A 19,420-nucleotide genomic window follows, 5' to 3' on the forward strand; every position below is an offset into this window, starting at 1 on the left:
TTTCCTACAAATCTGCATACTGTGTAGGCTACCTGAGTCCTACCCTAGCTCTTGGATTCTCAATGAGTCACATTTTCTCCTTGATTGTCATTGGCTGAATGAACTAAAATCTGGAGAAATATATTTTTTATTCGTGGGGCAAATTTATCAAAGGCAGAGAGACAGTCCATTACATTTAATTGAATTCATTTGCATAATTTTCTTCTACAGAGAAGGGAAAGCAGGACTGAGCCTTGCATGGTTTTTGCTGACCAGTTCAGCCCATAGGTTCATCCTTGTTATCTGGCTAATAAAATAAAATATTTTGAAAACGGTCTCAAGTAATGTGAAGACACAGACAGTTCCTACACATAACATGGGTCTAATATTTCTACAATTGCTACAATGTGTACAAAACCTGTAGTCATATCCACTGTGCATATTCAAATCATGTATATTTTACATTACTAAATATATATTTTTTTCTTTTCTTTTTCTTTTTTCTTTTTTTACATTTTGCACAAAATATCACTAGCCATATCCCGTCATGCGCCATCTAACGGGCAAACGTATTCTGATCTCAACAGAACGAATGGTCTAGCCTGGCTAATAGTCTGGTTTATTAGCCAGGCTACGAATGGTCCCCCCGCCATCTCAACGACAACCAGTGTCCGGTCACGGAGCCAACAAAAACAAACACAAAAAACCACAAAGCCATTCCTTCAAACAAGGTCTTATGCAATATGTGTGTGTAAAAACAAAAAACACGCATGCATTAAATTGTAAACACGACCCACGTGACCCAGCCAGCAGCACGCAGCAGCAGTAGCAACCCACCAGCAGGCTGCCTAGGCGAATGACGGCTGACTGACTACTTGGAGGAAGTTACTGTCTGCAGGGACCCTGGATTTGGCTGCAGTCGATGAAATGTAAACTCCTCTATTACCTTAAGACAAACTAACACAACATTAACACACATTGGGTAAGAGTCGTTGCATTTATAGGTCCAGTTGTGAACTTAGGAAGCGTTTGGAGCGATGCAAAGGGGGGGCGTGATCAGATCACGTTAGCAGCTAACCTAGGGCTACAAAAACAAACTCGACAGGCCTTTGCTATGATGCTAAAGCTAACCACAGCTAGCATCGGGGAGAATTATTACACCAGTTGTGGTTTTGTCTTTTGTGCATAATTTGTTTACATCGATGGTGGAACTTTCTTTTGGTGACGCGAGGAGTATGTTATAGGTAACTTCCATCTGTGCTAAAGATTCAAGAGCTTCTGCTTATTTCTGCTGCTGCTGGTGGGAAGTAGTAAACCACTATATGGTGTGGTGGTTAATGTTAGCCCTGATCTGCTAATGTGAGCTAATCCTTCACATGTGAACGTGATGGATTATAGAGCTCTATTGCACACGATTAGACACTTGTGTTGCCATCAAGGAAGTCAAGTCACCACAGCGTTTTGTTAAAACAACCACAACAACCGTGCTTTTAGTGTTTATTATCATCTACAGACAGCAGGTGTTTGCTCCAGTTCAACTTTAGGCCTACACGAGTTTCATCGTTTTAAGTGCTATCGCGAGATTATGCGCTTGTCTGGCATGATGCTACTACAGTATGATGCTATCGACTGAGACACATATTTGTTTGTTGTTGTAGTGCGAACGGATAGATGGCTGATTCTGTGCTGCAATTGCGTTCAGATATATAAGGCTATGTGGACGTTAGACATGCATGAGTTACAGTTCAGTGCTCACACTACTGTACTGGAATGACAGTATACAGTATGTGCATGTATGGATGGCTGAGTTTATCGGTTAGCATGCTAACGCGACCGTTGGACATGGCTATTTACTGGAGCCGACTTGCCTGCTGCTTCCCTCGGATACCACGCCATGGTAACTGCTACTGTACAAACATCAGTGGTGGTAATCCTATAGCAGACCTTGTATTGAACTCTACTTTCCTGTGCTCTTTTCTGTATTAAGTAATCAATCATTGAATACATCAATCAATCAATACTGCAATATAGAATGACTCTGTTAGAAGTAAAAGCCTGGGATCCAAAATGTACTTGAGTAGTAGAAACGTTGAAATGCAGATCTATACAAGCACACAATGCATCGCAACACAATGTGACCTTGTAGATCTGCTTTTTTCAGATGGCCTAAATGTATATAGGGTTGAAGTGGTTACTGTATGTTTTGTAATAATAATCCAAATCTAGTAACTAAAGTTTTCAAATAATTGTAGTGGAGTAAAAGTACGATATTTGCCTCTGAGATGTTACTGGAGTAGAAGTAAAAGTACTGGAAATACTTCAGTAAAGTGTAAGAAAAAGAAGAAGAAACACCTCAGAATTGTACAGTACTTGAGTAAATGTACTTAGTTACTTTACACCACTGGTTTATGGACATTATTTTAGTTGTACATAATTGCTTCGTTGGCTCTTGGGCTTGTTTTTGGTTTCACTTGAAGCTCAAGCTAAGTGTGTGGTTTTTCTGCAGCACTTGTGGTTATTATTATGTCACTTAACAGTCATTAATGGCTGGGCAATGTTTATATCTAATTGTCAATATCGTGATATGAGAGACTATTAGATATAGGCTGGCATTTTATTTTTAGACACTGGTTTCGTATTATTGTTGTGTGACATGGCAGTAGTGTTGTTTCCTGGTTGTATTCCTGGTTTTATTAAGGCTGCGTTGAGTAAAGAGATGCAGTTTCCTGAACTTACCTGACCTGACAGTTCTAGCTGTTCTATTAGTTTGCATTTACCCACTTGTATTATCATAACATCAGGCATTACTGATCTGATGAATACTCATACAAAATATCATTTACCAAATAATATATGTGGTGTGTACCTGGGGGCTCAGCCAGTGTGTGCCCACTGCCCAGACCTCGTCGTGAGTGTGAATATCACCCACTGCCATTGGTTTCCTCAAAATGTCAGTCAACACTTCATTCACAGACATAGCTAGAGGCAAAGTCGTACGATTAGTCACACACGTTTCCGCAGTGAAATCTGTTCTCCGCATTTGACCCATCTCTTGGAGCTCTGAGCCGCAGCGTGCGCCGTGCTCGGGAATCATTAGTTGATTTGACCCCCAATCCAACCCATTGATGCTGAGTGCCAAGCAGGGAGGCATTGGGTCCCATTTTTACAGTCTTTGGTATGACCCGGCCGGGGATCGAACACCCGACCTCTCAGTTTCAGGGTGGACACTCTAACCGCAAGGCCACTGTCTGGTCAGGCAGCATATTTTACTTAATTCTAAAGTGACTGGGTTGCATTTTTAATGGTTGTGATGTAGCCTAATATACTCTTGTATTTATGCAGGCAGACAAGAAGGCAGCAGCATTCATGGATATTGTGGACACCCTTAATCATTTAATCCCTAGTGACCAGCTGGATGACTCCCTACTAATAGGTCAGAATCTGGAGTGTGAAGCAAGTAATGAGTTTGGAAGTGTCGTCCAACTGGAGGATTCACTGAAGAACATGCTCAGTGACAAAGATCCCATGTTAGGATCTGCTCAGTTCAATCTCTTGGACAATGAGGACTCCAGCTTTCAGATTGCCGGTCCAACGGGTATGTATATGTACAAAGACAGACATGGCATTTACAGCACAACATTTAAATTAGTTAACATTTAATTGACATCTTAATATTTTAAGTGAATCTTTATATTCTGACTAGGGTTTTGATCCTTCAGGATTTTAACAATTCCGATTCCTTAATGGTTCCCTTTAACGATTCCTATAGGGGGTTCCAAATGAACCCTTAGAGGTCTGGAACTCTTGAGAGTGTACAAATGGAGCAAAATGGACCCTTATGTGTCCGTCCTTTTGGTTCCACTTGTACACTCCCAGAGTTATTATATGGTAGTCCTTGAAATTAAAACAAGTTTTTTAAAGAACCACCAATAATGACTTTTAATCTTTCAGGATTGCTTGCTGACCTGGGAGCTGAGTTGCACTTGATATGATAAAATATGGCATAAACTACAATTGAAAGTCTTTGTAATTGCAGGTCTTGAGGTTGCTGCCACAGAACCAGGCCTTGGTGTTGCTAGTGGTGAGCTGAAGAGCACCGAGACTGCAGTAGTCAAGCGACCTGTCGGGCGGCCAAGGAAACATCCACTTCAATTAGAATCTAGTAAGTTGGTTATCATTCAGTATTATTACATATATTATATGTATTAAGGCATATTTGTCTTAATAGCTAGTGATCGTTTTTGGCAATTTGCTTCTTTCTTTTTTTTTTAAACAGAAGAAACTGATGGCCAGGGACCCACCAAAAAACCACCCACAGGAAGACCTGGAAGGAAACCTGTGAACAGGCTGAAGAAGTCCTTTCTAATTGAGAAAGGAGTCACAGGTGCCCAGTTGAAGAAAGAATTAAACGATGGCGGGCGGATAAATATTGATGATTTTAGTGCTGGACTGTGGATAAATCCTGTGGTCGTACTGAAGCGATTGACTGTCACAGTCGGAGGATTCAGGATCGAGCTGCTTCCAGGGCCTTCGTACGCAGCAAATGCTGACGCAGGCCAGTCGGTGTGCTTTGATGACACGTTTTCATATTGCGGAGATATTCAGTATGCCATGTTGCAAGACGGTGCAGTCGATGCACAGGCACCAGAGAACCCGACTAATCTAGGCGGTATTGAGAGCATCTCCACTGAAGACGTTCCCCTTGGGCTGGGCCCATATGTAAATCCAAACGAGGTTCAGGCGGCCAACGGGGGACTCGTGAGAAGCCCCCACACAGTAGAGACCAAACTTGACAATCAAAGCGGTCCCGCAAAGCACAAGCCAGTCAGTGCTGAAGAAGATGCCGTTAAGCAGCCACTAAACACACATGGCACAGATTCAAATTGTAAGGAAAAAGTAAAGACTCTGGCCCCGAAGCAGCTCAAGTCTAAACCAGGACCGAAGTCTAAGAACTCGTCTCCAAGCAGCACGATGAAGGGACCCAAATCGCCACAAAACAAACCGGCAAAAACCGGCAAAACTCTGAATGAAAAGAAAGACGTGTCATTGAAAAGGCATGGAGAAGACGTCCAAGATGAGCATGCACCCAAAGTGCAGAAAATGCAGGACAAACATGCTAATAAAGTCAAGCCCAAATTGCCGGGTGCCAGCAAGAAGAGCCCGTCGTCTGACAGTGGCCCCGCTGAGCCGCAGGGACCAACCAAGAATTCCAAACTGGAGAGTTCCCCACCAGCACATGGTGCCTCAGGTAGGGATGGTCAATATGAAAATTACATTACGTTACGATTATTGGGGCAAAATTTATTGTGATTATCAATATTATGCTGATGATCAAAATGGCACTTTTGTTTACCACTTGAACAGCCAGCATCCCTATAGTGGTGAGAACGTTCGCCAAAAATAGCAGATTTACAAGCTCACAACCCCTTGCGATGCACTGCGTTGTGAGCTTGTAGATCTATTTTGCCGACTATTTGTGTAGAGTGAAATAAGAGCGTACGAAATGTACATATACTTTACTGGGTATATAGAGGGGTTTTAAGTGGTGCTCAATTTTTAGGTCAACAAAAGCAAATTCATCCTACTGTATGGACAATTTCACTATCAATTAATATCACAATACGATTATTGTCTGTTTGTTATCAAGATGAACGATTATTGTCCCATCCCTGGCCACAGGTCACTCTTCAAAGTCGATGGAGGATGGCGGGCAAGAGAAGTCCAAGCTCAAGAAGCTAGAGAAGTTCCTTCAGAGGCATAAAAGTAAAACTGTACGAAGCCTGTCTGTGGACGAGCCACAGCTGTTCATTCCAGACAATGCACCGGTGGTGAAAAAGGAAACTGTTGAAACCGTTGAAGAGCAGACCACCAGCAGCGACACAATGTGGGATGGAAACCACTGTGGTCTATGCAAGAAACACCACAACAACACGTGGGTTTTGCACTATTATTATTTAAAGTTCTGTTGTGTTGTACAGTTGCTGGCCTGACTATCATTTAATTTGGTGGCGGATCTTGTTTAACAAACACGGTGTGATGAGTAGAGCTAAAAATATATAGATTTTAAAAGTGTGACATTTCCATTTTGTTTGAGCATAAAACACCTTAATACTGGCTTTGTTTAGGTTCATGGTGGGGTGTGGACGCTGCGACGACTGGTTCCACGGTGACTGTGTTGGCCTGGACCTGACGAAGGTGGGTGAAATGGAAGAGGAGGACCAGATGTATGTGTGTCTGAAGTGCTGCGCCGAGGAGCCGGACACCCAGAGCACTGTCAAGCTAGAGGCACAGGCCAAGCCTGACCTCCAGGACAATAAACCACCTCTCAGACAAGGGCCACCGCATCTGCCTACATCACCTGGGGCCAGGCCGCTCAAGAAGGTAAAGGAGAAAACCTCCAGTCCTCTTAGTATCAGGGCTGTCGCGATTACAAATTGAAGTTGACGATTCATTGTCACAATTGTCATAATAATTGCGCTTCACAATTTAATTAGCCCTTTGCTAAGCCCAACCCACTCCACTCTGCAATCGCAAGCTGTCCTCACACATTGAGATGCATGTATATTGACGGGATTTCTCGATATAAATCACTCATTTCAGTAAACAAGGCTTGCAGTAGGCTATACACTGGACAAATGTGCATGACATTTCAATAAACTAGAAATACGAGGGGGGAAAAATGGAGAAACTGTATCCATTAATCAACTTTAACGACCATCCTACAGGAGTTTTCATGTTATGCATGGTAAGACTACGGTTATTAGTATTATTGCCATCACCTGGGTGGTTTAGACGTGTAACTTTCCCAGTTGAGCTGTTTGTGTTCAACTACACAGCCATGCAAAATAATAAAATTCACAAAGGCATAAGGGCTACAGATGCCTTGGCTTAAAACCTCAACCACCAGATCCAGAAACGGCTTCTTCCCCTCAGTCATTATTCTACTGAACTCTTTAACCAAGAGATAGTCTTTTTGAGGTAGGGTTTAGTGAAGGGCTAATTGTGCGTTTGGCGTTGAACATATGAATGGAAATTAATTTATTTTTGCCTTTTTTAGGCTTCGTATAGATAGCCTGATGAAGGCCTTATAGGACGAAACACTAAACTATTTCACTGCAATTGAAGACAGTGTGCAGGAGTCCCTACTTTTTTTAGGCTTCGTAATCAGGGAAGATGTCCAATAGTTGATATATACAAAGAAATGACAGATATAAATTTGATACATAGCGGAAATAGCTGATCTACAAGCTTACAACGCCAATGAAGTGTAAGATTGTATATCAGCTATTCCTGCTTTCCTTTTATATGTGAAAATTCTTTCAACATGGAAATGATTAACTCAAATAATTGTGATTATGCGATTATGTAATAATTGTGACAGGCCTATCGTATTACTTATTTGGCCTAGAAATGGAAGTGTCTTATGTGTACTGGTTGCCTTGTCACCTTTGTTCCCCAGCCATTTCAGCCATTGATTTTAGCCAGTGTTACCGCTACATAATAAGGGTTTGTTGTTCTTTTCTTTTTTTTCCTGCTTTTTGTGAGTTTGAGGTCTACGCATGGGTGTTTGGTAAACCACGGTATCTGCACCACAATTCAGTGTCTTTGTCAGTTTGGTCAGAAATCACATTTTTGTACACACGCGTTCCTGTCGGAGAACCTAACTACGGATGTCTTTCTGGTTCATGTGTACCACACACGTCTGCCTCATGGGTTCCAATCAGTGTTACTTTTGACAGCAGATTTTGTATTTAGTTTTAGTCATAGACCTTTGAATAAAATGTAATTTAGTTTTAGTCATATTTTAGTCTATTTTTTGTTGACTAAATATAAGATTTTAGTCGACTAAATCTACAGTGCATTTTGTCGAAAATAATTGGCGGGCCTTGTTGGCATCGTAATGATGATTTTATACTTTGTTACTTACATGCTGAAACCACAACCAAACATAAATTGACTTCTCTTCTCCACTAGTCCTTCCATAACATTTTAGGAAATTGCCAGTATATTTAGTCATAGTTTTAGTCATCATAGTTAGTTTTCATTTTATTTTCAAAAGTGAAAAAAGGTAGTCGACGGGCATTTTTCGTCACAGTTTTAGTCGACAAAATTAACACTGGTTCGAATGCAGGTTCATGACCCGTGTCACATGTCATCTGCTCACTGTCTAATCTCCCCCTTTTCCATACCTCTCCAATGTTCTGTTTACTGAAGCAGGATTGTCTTAAAATATTTAGCTTTCCTAGTTTTATGTCTTAAGTTTGAAGATTAGCTTACAGTTTTGAACAGGATTTGTATTGTTTGTTGTTGCTAAGTTGTTTGTGTTTCATTCCTACATAGGAGTCTGAAAGAAAACACTCGACAGAGGACACAAGCCATAAAACAGGTATCTATTCTTACATTTCTTAACTTGGTCACGTGGGCAAAGCTATGCGCAAAATACATTGAGAAAGCTCTGCTGTGCGCAAAATACATTGAGAAAGCTGTGCGCAAAATATGTGCGGCCCAGCCATTGAGAAGATGGCCCGCCCCCGGCTCACACGTCAATCACAGTCACCAGCTCTCAGCCCAACACAGCCATCTTGCTTTTTATTTACATGGCCGAGGTGGAAATGTAATGCACATAGATTAATTATAGGTCCAGCAAGCAAATCATGATGGTCTGTTTGTGCTCAATAGGTCACCATAACATTCCGATTTTAGGTGTTGTGTTTTGTATGACATTTTGGCCAGTAGTTTCATATCTATCGTTTTTTCTTTGACCAACACAGACCATGCTAACGGTGTTAGCGCGTTAGCATCACACAGTTTACAGCCTCAGTGCTGCATGAATTCTTTCAACCATGACAATGCCGACTACTTTTGCTACACACACTTCCCAAGGATTATGGAGATGTTTTTTTTTTTTTTTAAGGTTGAGAAATGAAATAATTATGGTCGTTTCTAATCTCACCATTTCACAAAAGAAAGACGTGGGTCTTTCGCTGCGCTGTTACCATGTCTCATAGAAACAAGTAAATAGGTCTATAAAAATAATCCCAAAATAAGCGCATATAACAGGGGTCTGTAACCTATTTTAAATGAAGTGCCATGTTTTTATTTTCTAGATAGTGAGTCTGCCATATCCAGATTAATTTTAATGACACCACATTAAAATAAAAAACATATTTTGATTGTCCACAAATATAAAGTTCTTCCATCTTTTTAAATATTTTCTTGCACATTGTTATAATGATCATTATATATCCGCCTGCAGTCAGAGTTCATAGTGTTAATGAATGAATGTGATTCATTGTGAGCTGGTAGATCTGCTATTTTCAAAAGTAATCTTGGAAAATTTTAATTACATTTTTTTATTAGCCGTCCTTAGTTGGGCAAATGCATTCATCTGGGGATCCTTGACATGGGAATGTGCTGTGTGAGGATCACTGGTTTAAACAACATTAGGAGATTTTCAGAGTTAAATTAACACTGATGATAGTGAGTGTACTCCCAGAGAGCAAATGGTATCAAATGGGGGTCTGTGGCCTAATGCATTTCAAACTGGGGGTTCTTGGTATTATATTCTCTGCATATTTTATCAACTTGGGGTGAATATTTCACCACAATACTTTACTGAATATTTCACAAGAATATAACACAAGAGTCAAATGTACGGTCAAATATAATCACAATATAGGCTACAGATGTAAATATATTTATGACACAGTAAAATGTTGAAAATTAGTGCTATTCCCCCCCCCACACACACAAGACAGGCAAGGCTGTTGTTTGCATCGTTAGCAGGCAGCAGCTACCTTGGCACTGCTCTCTGTGACACAGCTGAAACATGAAGTGGAGTCTGTCAACTCCCGCAATTTCCTTCTTCCCATATTGCGCTGCAACGTAACGGGCGGCGAAATTCTAGTCTTTTTACATTTGTTTGTCTAGTTCATATTATGTTCTCAGCGTAGTAAGTAATTAACCCATTGAGATCTGAAACCAGATTTTACTAAATGTATTCTAAATCCTAACAGTTTTCTGAAAAACCTATAGTTTCTATATCAGTGCTGCTCAAACCTTTTCATCTCAGATACGCGTTTGGCCACCCATCTAAATATATTATGTTGTTCCAGAGACCCCCAGAAGCAAAGATATGAGTTAAAAACTTTTGCTGTGATAGAATATTCAATGATTTGCACACGTTTTCACGATTACAAAGAAATAGCAGAACTTCAAGCTCGTAGCACAGCACTCGGTGCCGCGCTATTAGCTTGTATATCTGCTATTTTTCAATAGCTAAAGTATAAAATAATGGTTAAGCCTTGCCGAGCCACGAGGCCCATAGGGTCCCGTTTCTGTAGCATGAGGCAGCTTCATGCACATGTGTACAGTACACCCCCTAGACATGACGCTAGTCAACTTATTTCTTGACTTTGTCAACCCCAATCCAACCCATGTGGCCATATATCACATAGACCAGGGGTTCTCAAACATTTGCATACCACGACCCCATATTATGATGGGTCAAAGAAAATGCTGGCACCATCATCATCATGAGACTGATTGAGGAATCAAGTTGCTGTCCTCTTCACGTTGGCTGACTTTTCTTTTTTCCTTTACCGTTTGTATATATTTCTTCTTTTTACCATAGTTTGAGAACCGCTGACATAGTCAGATGATTGATCCCCGGAGCGTGTCTTACTACTAAGAACATTAACTATTGATAACATATTAACTGTTTTCTTAGTTCATCCAAAACTGGAGATGAAAAGGAAGACTTCATCTCCAGGTGTGAAGAAACCGGTGTCCGTGGACGAAATCAGGAGGAGTGTGCGGGATTCTCTCAAGGAAATCCTCTTGCAACGGTAGGCACTATCCACATCCACATCCAGATGACAATCACCACTATTCACTTAATTCAACAGGCTGAGCTTTAAAAAAGTGTGCCACGTGTACTGTATGCTGTGGTAACTGTGTGGCTGTGAATCAGGGTATTAATGGTTCAGCAATCAGTACAGTATCACAGCAACGCATGCAATCCACTTGTTGGGTACAGTTGGGCTTAAAGGAGTAGTTAATCCATTTTATTGTCTATCAATTATACAACTTCAAGAAAATAATAATAATACAATTATTCAAGGGTTCATGTGTAATTGATATAAAATAAGTAATTTATTTTGCTGAACCATTTCTTTATTTTTAACATAAATTAACTATTGCGTCATGTTGCCCCACTTAAGCATGAACTGTACTGTACATGACATTTCTCACGGACCATGTTGACACTAACCCTACCTACCATTAAACTTTGTAGCCTTAAGCCTAACATGAACACCACTAACTTTGTCGTAACCATAATTATTTCAAACATACTTAGTTGAATGGAGTCCCTCAGGGCTCTGTAATTGGTGTGCTCCCTTTTGTCTTCTGCACAGAATATTTTCGCTGAATACAGCAGACCTGCTGTTTTCGCGGAATGTTTCCCCATGGAATAGCCAGTGACATTAGGGTCCATGTGCTTAAACGTACCACCACTAGTGCTTGACCTTGACTTGATGTCAGTAACCCATGGACGCAGTGTTTATGATAAGGGCATACATAGGCATAGACATTTGTTGCTGAAGCCAGGCTGACACTGACCCCCAAAAAATTCAAGTTTGTTTTTATTTAAAACGATTTTCTCAAGATTCAAGTCTATTTTCATTCTTTAAAAAAAAATCAAAATAGCTGATCTACAAGCATGTGCTTGAGCCTCACGATTCATGAATCACTGACTCATTATTTAATCACCCAATTCGTTTATAGGGGTAGAAGCTTCGACTTAAAAAAAAGCAATCAGCCATACTGACTCTTGGAAGTGTAAACACCCTAGACTTTACCGGAGTTGAGCTCAAATTCTGTAGAACAAGCTCACAATGCGTTGCGCTGTGAGCTTATAGATTCTTTTCAGCATGCAATCAAGTGTGAAATCGGCCATTAGATGCCACCAAGGCCTGCCCAAATACATTTTAGTCGACTAAATCAACTGTAGATTCAGTAGATTAAAAAAGATATGTAGTCGACTAAAATTAAATCACTAGCCCAAAGCTGTGAATAGACAACACAATGACGCTATGTTACTTTTCAATAAAACTAATCGATGCTTTTCACTTGTTTAGGTTGAAGGACTCAGATTTGAAGATCATGTCAGAGAAGGCCTCTGAAGTTGCCAAGAAGACGGAGAGAGAACTTTTTCATTTGTATAAAGACACTGATAGCAAGTACAAGAACAAGTACAGGAGTTTAATGTTTAACCTTAAAGATACCAAAAACAATGTAAGTTCACTGTCAATATGGAGTGTGGCATTATTGATATGGAACAAAATGCATATGGAATATTTACCACGTTTATTTGGATACAGGCATGATTTGTTGTGTCGTCTGAATTTTGAGATTTTAACTTCTATTTAACTGTATTGCAGGTATTATTTAAGAGGGTTCTAAAAGGAGAAATATCCCCAGCTCAGTTAATTCGAATGAGTCCCGAGCAACTGGCCTCAAAAGAACTGGCTGCTTGGCGCAAACGAGAGAATCGCCACGTAAGTAACCCGGTGATATTTTCATCAACTTGTTTCAAAATGACCTGCTGGTTCTTAGTTCTGTGCTTACAAGAATAAAGAAGTCAAATTTGTGATGAGAAATGTTCCTCAGAATGGATTGGATAATGGTAACTAAAACGGCAAAAAACATCTTTTCAGACTATTGAAATGATTGAGAAACAGGAGAGGGAAGTGGAGAGGCGTCCCATCACAAAGATCACCCATAAAGGAGAGATTGAAATTGAGAGCCAGGAGCCAGCGAAGACATCCGAGACCCTGGAGGTGGAGGTAGGAGACGGCACAGTCTTGGTAGATTCATTTCCAAGGGGCAGTTACAAACGGATAGAAAAAAAAACCCCACTTTGAATTGTGAGTGGGTCACACACTCACTCTACTCTGGGGTGAGCAAATGTAATTCAAACTGGGGAGTGGCAGACCAATCTGCCAGGGCTATTTTTTTTGCTTAAGTGTCTAGCTTCTAGGCTATGGAGACCTCCGTTTTTACATCAGAAAAAAGCTGAGCTCTCACACTTAAAGGCGCAGTGAAACGGAAATGGTGAATAACATGAAAATGGTGTTTCCACATGAAACACCGGTCTGAAGTTTCTGAACCAATCAGAGTGTCGCATCCCTTCAGGCGATGGGACGGTAGCTAGGGACGGTGGCTAATGCTATGCGCAACAGCGTGGTGTTGTTTGTTTATAAATCAGACGGTCGCCCAGCACAACCAGTTTACTGTTATGTGGCTTATTTCTACCCTATAATGTTTTCAGAAACATATTTTAGCGTGATGATTAAGTTGAAACCGAGTAATACACTGTCTGAATGTTATCTTGAATGGAAATAAAAACGGAGAAATCTGTAATCAGAAGCAGCTGTGTTGCATGGATGCGCAGACATGGGGAATTAAACATGTGAGCTTCATTTTTATTGGCTTTTATCGATGTGTACCTCTACACGTCATCACGCAGCACGTTTTCGTTTTAATAAATAAATAATACAATCGTTTTTATGGACCTTTGATATAAAAACACACAGAAATGAGAATTTTCCCATTGTTTTGGCATCCATTGTTAGGTATGCCCATATGATGACCACGGATATGGTCTAAAAGTGTGAAAAACTTATTTTTCATTTCACTGCGCCTTTAAAGTACACAACTACACAGCGTTTTTCAGACATTTCTACAATATCACATCACTTTGTGAGCTTGTACAATGTAGATACTTGTTTTGAAGTTTATCAAATTATTTAACAATGGTAATGTGCTCCGCTCCACTGTGTTTTTACATGTCAAAGTTAGTTATGATTTTGTGCATAAATGTTTGACATTTTTGGACAACCTCCAAAAATACAGATTTGGAAATACTGCTTTAAAATTTAAATATGCCACAATGACTAGTTTTCCTTCTTTTTCTTTGTCCATTTCTCAGCCTGAGCCTGCTCCCAAAGTGACAGAACCCCTACTCGATCTTCTGCCACTGGAGACATTGGAGAGCATGAAGACTACTAAGGATACAACCGGACAACACAAGTCCCATTTATTTGACCTACACTGTAAAATCTGTACAGGTAGAACATTCTGAAAGTCTCATTTCAACCGCATGTTTGGGGTTTGGCACATGTATTCTTCCCTAACCCGTTTCCATTTGCTTTGTAAGGTCGCATGGCCCCCCCTGTGGAAGAGGCACCTACCAAAGTAGTTGCTACTACTGTTGTAAGGAGGCAGTCTGCCCTCTCGGAAGAGCATAAGAGCACAACCCCGCCTGTGAAGGATGAAGATCTGCACCTCACCGTTTTAGAAGAGAGCTTCCTTAAAGCCAAGTCTTTCGTCTCAGAGGGAAGGTAAGGAGGCTTTCCGTTTAACGCTGCTTGTAGCGAGGTCTGTCACAATTATTACATAATCGCCTAATCGCAATTATTTGAGATAATCGCAATTATTTTAGGTGAATTTGTTTCCATGTTGAAAAACATCCATACATGGCAGAAATAGCAGATCTACAAGCTTACAGCAGGTGTACAGCAGCAAGCTAATAGATCAACTATTTCCACTATTTTATAAATTAATTCAAAAGAAAAACTATTCAAAATTATAGAATGTCTCATTGATTTCTTTATATATTTAATTTATTTGTCATATCTGCCCTGTGCAGTTTGTGATTACGAAGCCTAAAAGGCAAACAGAAATACAAATTGTGTAACGTTCCAATGTTTAATGCAAAAAAAGGCAATTTAATCGTCAATCGCAATTATTTGTGAGCGTGACAATTAATCGTCAACTTCAATCTGTAATCGTACTTGTGTTGTGTGTCATTACTATTTAGTCTCGTTCCTTCGTGGCATGTTTATAACGTGAACCTTTTCTCAGGTCGGAGTTTACGAGTGGCAGAGATGAGGAGGCAGCTTTCCTTTCCAATCTGAATAAGATTTGGAGAGGCTTCATCAACATGCCTGCGGTGGCAAAGCTTGTGACCAAAGTCTTTCCCGTCTCTGGCATTTTGGACAACTTAACAGAGGTACACAACCATGCAAGTGAACATAGTAGGGATGCAAATTATTGATTAATTGATAATTCCTAACCTTATCAATCAACTAACCGGTTAGGAGGTGGGTTTTTTGTTATATTTCCTTTTTATTTATTTATCTGGGAACTGTAATTTCCCTCAATAACGTCCAACATAAAAATCGACATTTTGATGATATACAGAAAGAATACAAAAGGCATATTATATTCCATAATGAAATATTTATTTGACCATTTGAGATACAGGGCCAGGAAATGGCATATTTTATGAGGAATAAAATTAAATGAAAAGTGCCACCGTCTTGTCTGTCACATCACATGTAAAAGCAGAGACGTTTTGTGGCTACCAAGGTGTCGCAACTTTTTTTTATCCAGCCCACATGTGTGTTCCTCGGCCCGAACTGCCCAATGATAGAACCGCAGAAACTTCAATTAATTCTTAACTGTGTTAAGTTTAATTGAAGAATTTCTTAGCGTTGATTAATCTGTTTCCAATTCATTGTTAACATACATAGACGGGTGTTCAGATTAGAGTAAGCTAGATATTCTATGTCACGATGCAGCTACTCATTGGGTTTCATGACAGGATCTTCCGGACAGTATCCAGATCGGTGGAAGGATAAGCCCACAGATCGTGTGGGACTACCTGGAGAAGATCCGTGCGACTGGAACAAAGGTTAGTTTGTATGTTTGTTGTCTTCGTTCTTAACCAATTATAAAGCCGGATTTATATTTTTGCGTAACTGTGTTGCATAGCAAAAATAGCCGACCTACAAGCTTGCAACGCATTGTGAGATTGTAGATCAGCTATTAATAATAGCAGTTCCTTATACATAGCTTACACATAGCTAGCTAAAACAATGCAAAGAAAATAACTTAAGCTTCCTAATGGTTAATAAAAAGATAAGTAAATTATACATTTGGTGTGATTCCTAAGACCATGGTTCATGCTTGGCTTTACCCATAGAAAAGCATGGTATACTCCAGATAAATTCAACATTTGGTAGAATTTCTGCTACAACACGAATGTGTCATGATGATAAAATGTTATTTTCTTTTTGTGCGCTTGTTCTTCTAGGAGGTATGCCTGATTCGCTTCTCCCCGGAGACGGACGAAGATGAGATCTCCTACACGCTCCTGTTCGCCTACTTCAGCAGCCGCAAGCGCTTTGGGGTCGTCGCCAACAACTTGAAAAAAGTGAAAGACATGTACATAATCCCGTTGGGTGCCACCGAGAAAGTTCCACACCAGCTCGTTCCTTTTGATGGTCCAGGTGAGCGCAACAATTAAGAGGCGGTGTTACATTTTGATTTGATTTGTATTAGTCATTTGAATGCAATTCAGTTTGTCATAATTTTAGATACATTTTAGATTAACACTGAAAAGAGGGTTTGCACATTGTAACATATACTTTAGTGTGTTTCAAACGGTTAATCTGCCCTTGTGATTCAACAGGACTGGAAACAAACCGTTGCAACCTCCTCCTTGGACTCATCATCCGGCAGAGTCAGGGACCTAAAAAGGACTTCCTTCCCGTGGACATTAATGAAACGGCCAGGATCATTCCTGAGAGCAAGCCCCTGAGTGTTCCCATGCAAGACATTCGCGCCGTAAAACAGGAAGAGAAGCGCTATCTCACCTCCCTGGCTCCTGCACCGGCTAAGGAGGAAAAATTACTAAACGCCACCGAAGATGCTGATGTACCAGTAACAGAATCCTTTGAAGAAGCATCTGCCACTGAAGAGGGCAATAATCAGGAATCCAACAAACCGCTACGCTTTCTACCAGGTGTGTTAGTTGGCTGGGGTGGAGAGTTGCCTCCCCTGCCAGATTTTGCTAAGCCAAAGCCAGCAGTCTCAAGAGACCCAAGGACCCAGCCAGCTCCCAAGACAGAAAAAGGAACCTTTACTAAAAGTCCCACAGCGACTCCTCATCGCTTTGTCATCAAAAAGAAGGAGCCAAAGCTTGTTCAAGCACAACCAGGGCTTTTGAGTCCAGGAGCTTCCAGTGCCAACATTATGGTGGTAAAGAATGCTGTAGCGCTATACCAAGTTGCATCGGTCTCTCTGACAGACAAGCCGGATGCTGTAGCGCTATACCAAGTTGCATCGGTCTCTCTGACAGACAAGCCGGATGCTGTAGCGCTATACCAAGGTGCATCGGTCTCTCTGACAGACAAGCCGGATGCTGTAGCGCTATACCAAGGTGCATCGGTCTCTCTGACAGACAAGCTGGATGCTGTAGCGCTATACCAAGGTGCATCGGTCTCTCTGACAGACAAGCCGGATGCTGTAGCGCTATACCAAGGTGCATCGGTCTCTCTGACAGACGAGCCGGATGCTGTAGCGCTATACCAAGGTGCATCGGTCTCTCTGACAGACAAGCTGGATGCTGCAGCGCTGAACCAAGGTGCATCGGTCTCTCTGAAAGAGAAGCTAGATGCTGCAGCGCTGAAGCTAGATGATGCAGCGCTGAACCAAGGTGCATCTGTCTCTCTGAAAGAGAAGTCGGATGCTGCAGCGCTGAACCAAGGTGCATCAGTCTCTCTGAAAGACAAGCCGCCAGATGTATCCACAGAGGCATTCTTGGCAAGCTTGTCAACAGCTCAGGGTGGGAATGAAGCTGCCGGCGCCACCATGTCCAAGAAAGGAACGGTTAGCCTTCCACCTGAAACTGAAAAAAGCAACCCAGACGGGAATTCCATGGCGCTCTCGAAGCCCCAAGCTGCTTTAGATGAAACCAACTGCTGGAAACTCCCCTTCGCCATCAGTGGAATCCTGAAAAAATGTTCTGCATATTCCAATGTGACTGAAGAAAAGAAAACAGGGGTGGTGCCCGAGGCTACTGGGAACAATCCAGCTGCTTGTGTTCCACAACCCGTTCCTGTAGTGCCTGAGGCTACTGGGAACAATATAGCTCCTTTTGTTCCGCAACCTGTTCCTGTACTGACCAGCATTAGGCATGATCCTGCTGCGGCATCTCAACAAGAAGAACCTCAAAGCAACTTGAGTTTATCCCACACTGAGAGCAAAGCTCCCTCTATTTCCCAGGCTAACATTAGTCCTGCAGTCGCTGCGACTACATTCGCACTGTCAGCCCAACTACCACAAGCGGTCCCTTACACAGCTACTCACACCGAAACCACAGATTTCCAATACGAGTCGGCGATGGCACAAGTTGACCCGTTTAGAAATGCTGCACCGTTCCCAGCCCAGCAGCCTCAGCTACCTGGTAGCAGTGTTTACCCCTGTGGCCTGCCTCCTAATGTGATTCCACTGCTGCAGGATCAGAATCATGCTCCGCCATGGGCCCCTGACGGACCCATGTCTCACCACGCTCCGCCTGGACCACTGTTGACCTACGCTGACAGTTACTCATCCAACGAACCCCCGTCGTCAGCCAAAGACTACAAGCGGTTGTCGGACGAGTACAGCGACCCCTGGGAGAGGCCTCGGCACCCTGAGGATCCCAGACGACACAGCCACCACAGTGAGTCCCGCCACGGGAAGAAGAGCAGACACCATGACAGGGAGCGTGCTAAAAAGCACGAGCGCAGCCACGAGGACAAGTACAGAGATGGAAGTAGACACTCTGAGGACCGCCATGGCGAGCGCAGAAAAGAGAGGCACCATAGTGACGAGTACCGTTCTAAGGAAAAGGACAGGCACAGACACAGAAGAGACTCTGATTATGAGAACGGCAGGAGAAACTCAAAAGACAGTTAACTCATGAGTACGGCAGAGGTTCTAAAGACCGTTAAATCATGGGTTTTGTATGCCAGGTTGCAGCTGTGCCATTTCTTTACAATTGTACTGTTTTTTAAACTGTTATTTACAGTACTGCTAATATGTTTCATCGGACATCTCTTAATCAACATTTTAATGAAACGTTTTTAAGTTTTAACATTTTCATTTTGTATATGTATCACACTTGCAGATCTGATCATAAATGCTCTAAAACGCAAGCGGTTGTTTTCAATTCCATAACATACAGCACAAGTGAGGTACATGGATTTTGAGTTGAGTTCAATTGGGTTTGAAATGAATGTAATGCAGCTGAACGGTATTTCCATGAAAAAAAGAAAAAAAAAACGTAAAAAAATCAGCCACTTCTGGATTTTCTCAATTTCTTTATTTTTTAAATGGCTGTTTTCTAATACATCAAATTTCTATTGACAACGTTGTCTGTACATTTTGGCTTGTCATGTAAATTAGAATTCAAGTGTGCCTTTGCACTGTGTTTATGTACAGTCCGTAATAAAGCTAATGTTTTTTTTTTTATTGTTGATCTATACAAGCCTCATGTTCCCTTTAAAAGATTATAAGAATGTGAATGAAAATGACTACTGGATGCACA

General features: G+C 41.4%; 1 protein-coding gene across 7 annotated transcripts; it reads left to right on the forward strand.

Moving 5' to 3' along the window:
• The first annotated feature begins 801 nt into the window (after positions 1–801).
• Positions 802–19,028, forward strand: phf3 (PHD finger protein 3). 7 transcript variants are annotated; one of them, XM_080782518.1, is made up of 17 exons: positions 802–908; positions 3,413–3,574; positions 4,016–4,141; positions 4,256–5,227; positions 5,659–5,911; positions 6,105–6,360; positions 8,320–8,365; positions 10,709–10,826; positions 12,120–12,276; positions 12,423–12,539; positions 12,699–12,827; positions 13,973–14,111; positions 14,201–14,384; positions 14,908–15,055; positions 15,650–15,739; positions 16,142–16,337; positions 16,520–19,028. In XM_080782518.1, exons 1-17 carry the CDS (start codon positions 902–904, stop codon positions 18,787–18,789), a joined length of 5,370 nt encoding a protein of 1,789 aa, XP_080638644.1. In that variant the 5' UTR covers positions 802–901; the 3' UTR covers positions 18,790–19,028. The 7 variants fall into 7 exon arrangements, with proteins under 7 accessions (XP_080638644.1, XP_080638642.1, XP_080638646.1 ...); XM_080782516.1 differs by having other exon boundaries at positions 812–908; positions 3,322–3,574; XM_080782520.1 differs by having other exon boundaries at positions 860–908; positions 3,391–3,574.
• Positions 19,029–19,420: the final 392 nt, after the last annotated feature.

This window comes from Protomyctophum bolini, assembly GCF_963924005.1.
Source record: "Protomyctophum bolini genome assembly, chromosome: 14".
Taxonomy (NCBI): domain Eukaryota; kingdom Metazoa; phylum Chordata; class Actinopteri; order Myctophiformes; family Myctophidae; genus Protomyctophum; species Protomyctophum bolini.

What these genes read in the sequence shown, in the direction of transcription:
- phf3 (XM_080782514.1), top strand. Translation starts at nt 1,750, where the DNA reads ATGACAGTATACAGTATGTGCATGTATGGATGGCTGAGTTTATCGGTT. An exon ending in GGACACAAGCCATAAAACAG is followed by an intron (nt 8,366 to 10,708) that starts GTATCTATTCTT and finishes CTGTTTTCTTAG; the next exon opens with TTCATCCAAAACTGGAGATG. An exon ending in TTAAAGATACCAAAAACAAT is followed by an intron (nt 12,277 to 12,422) that starts GTAAGTTCACTG and finishes ACTGTATTGCAG; the next exon opens with GTATTATTTAAGAGGGTTCT.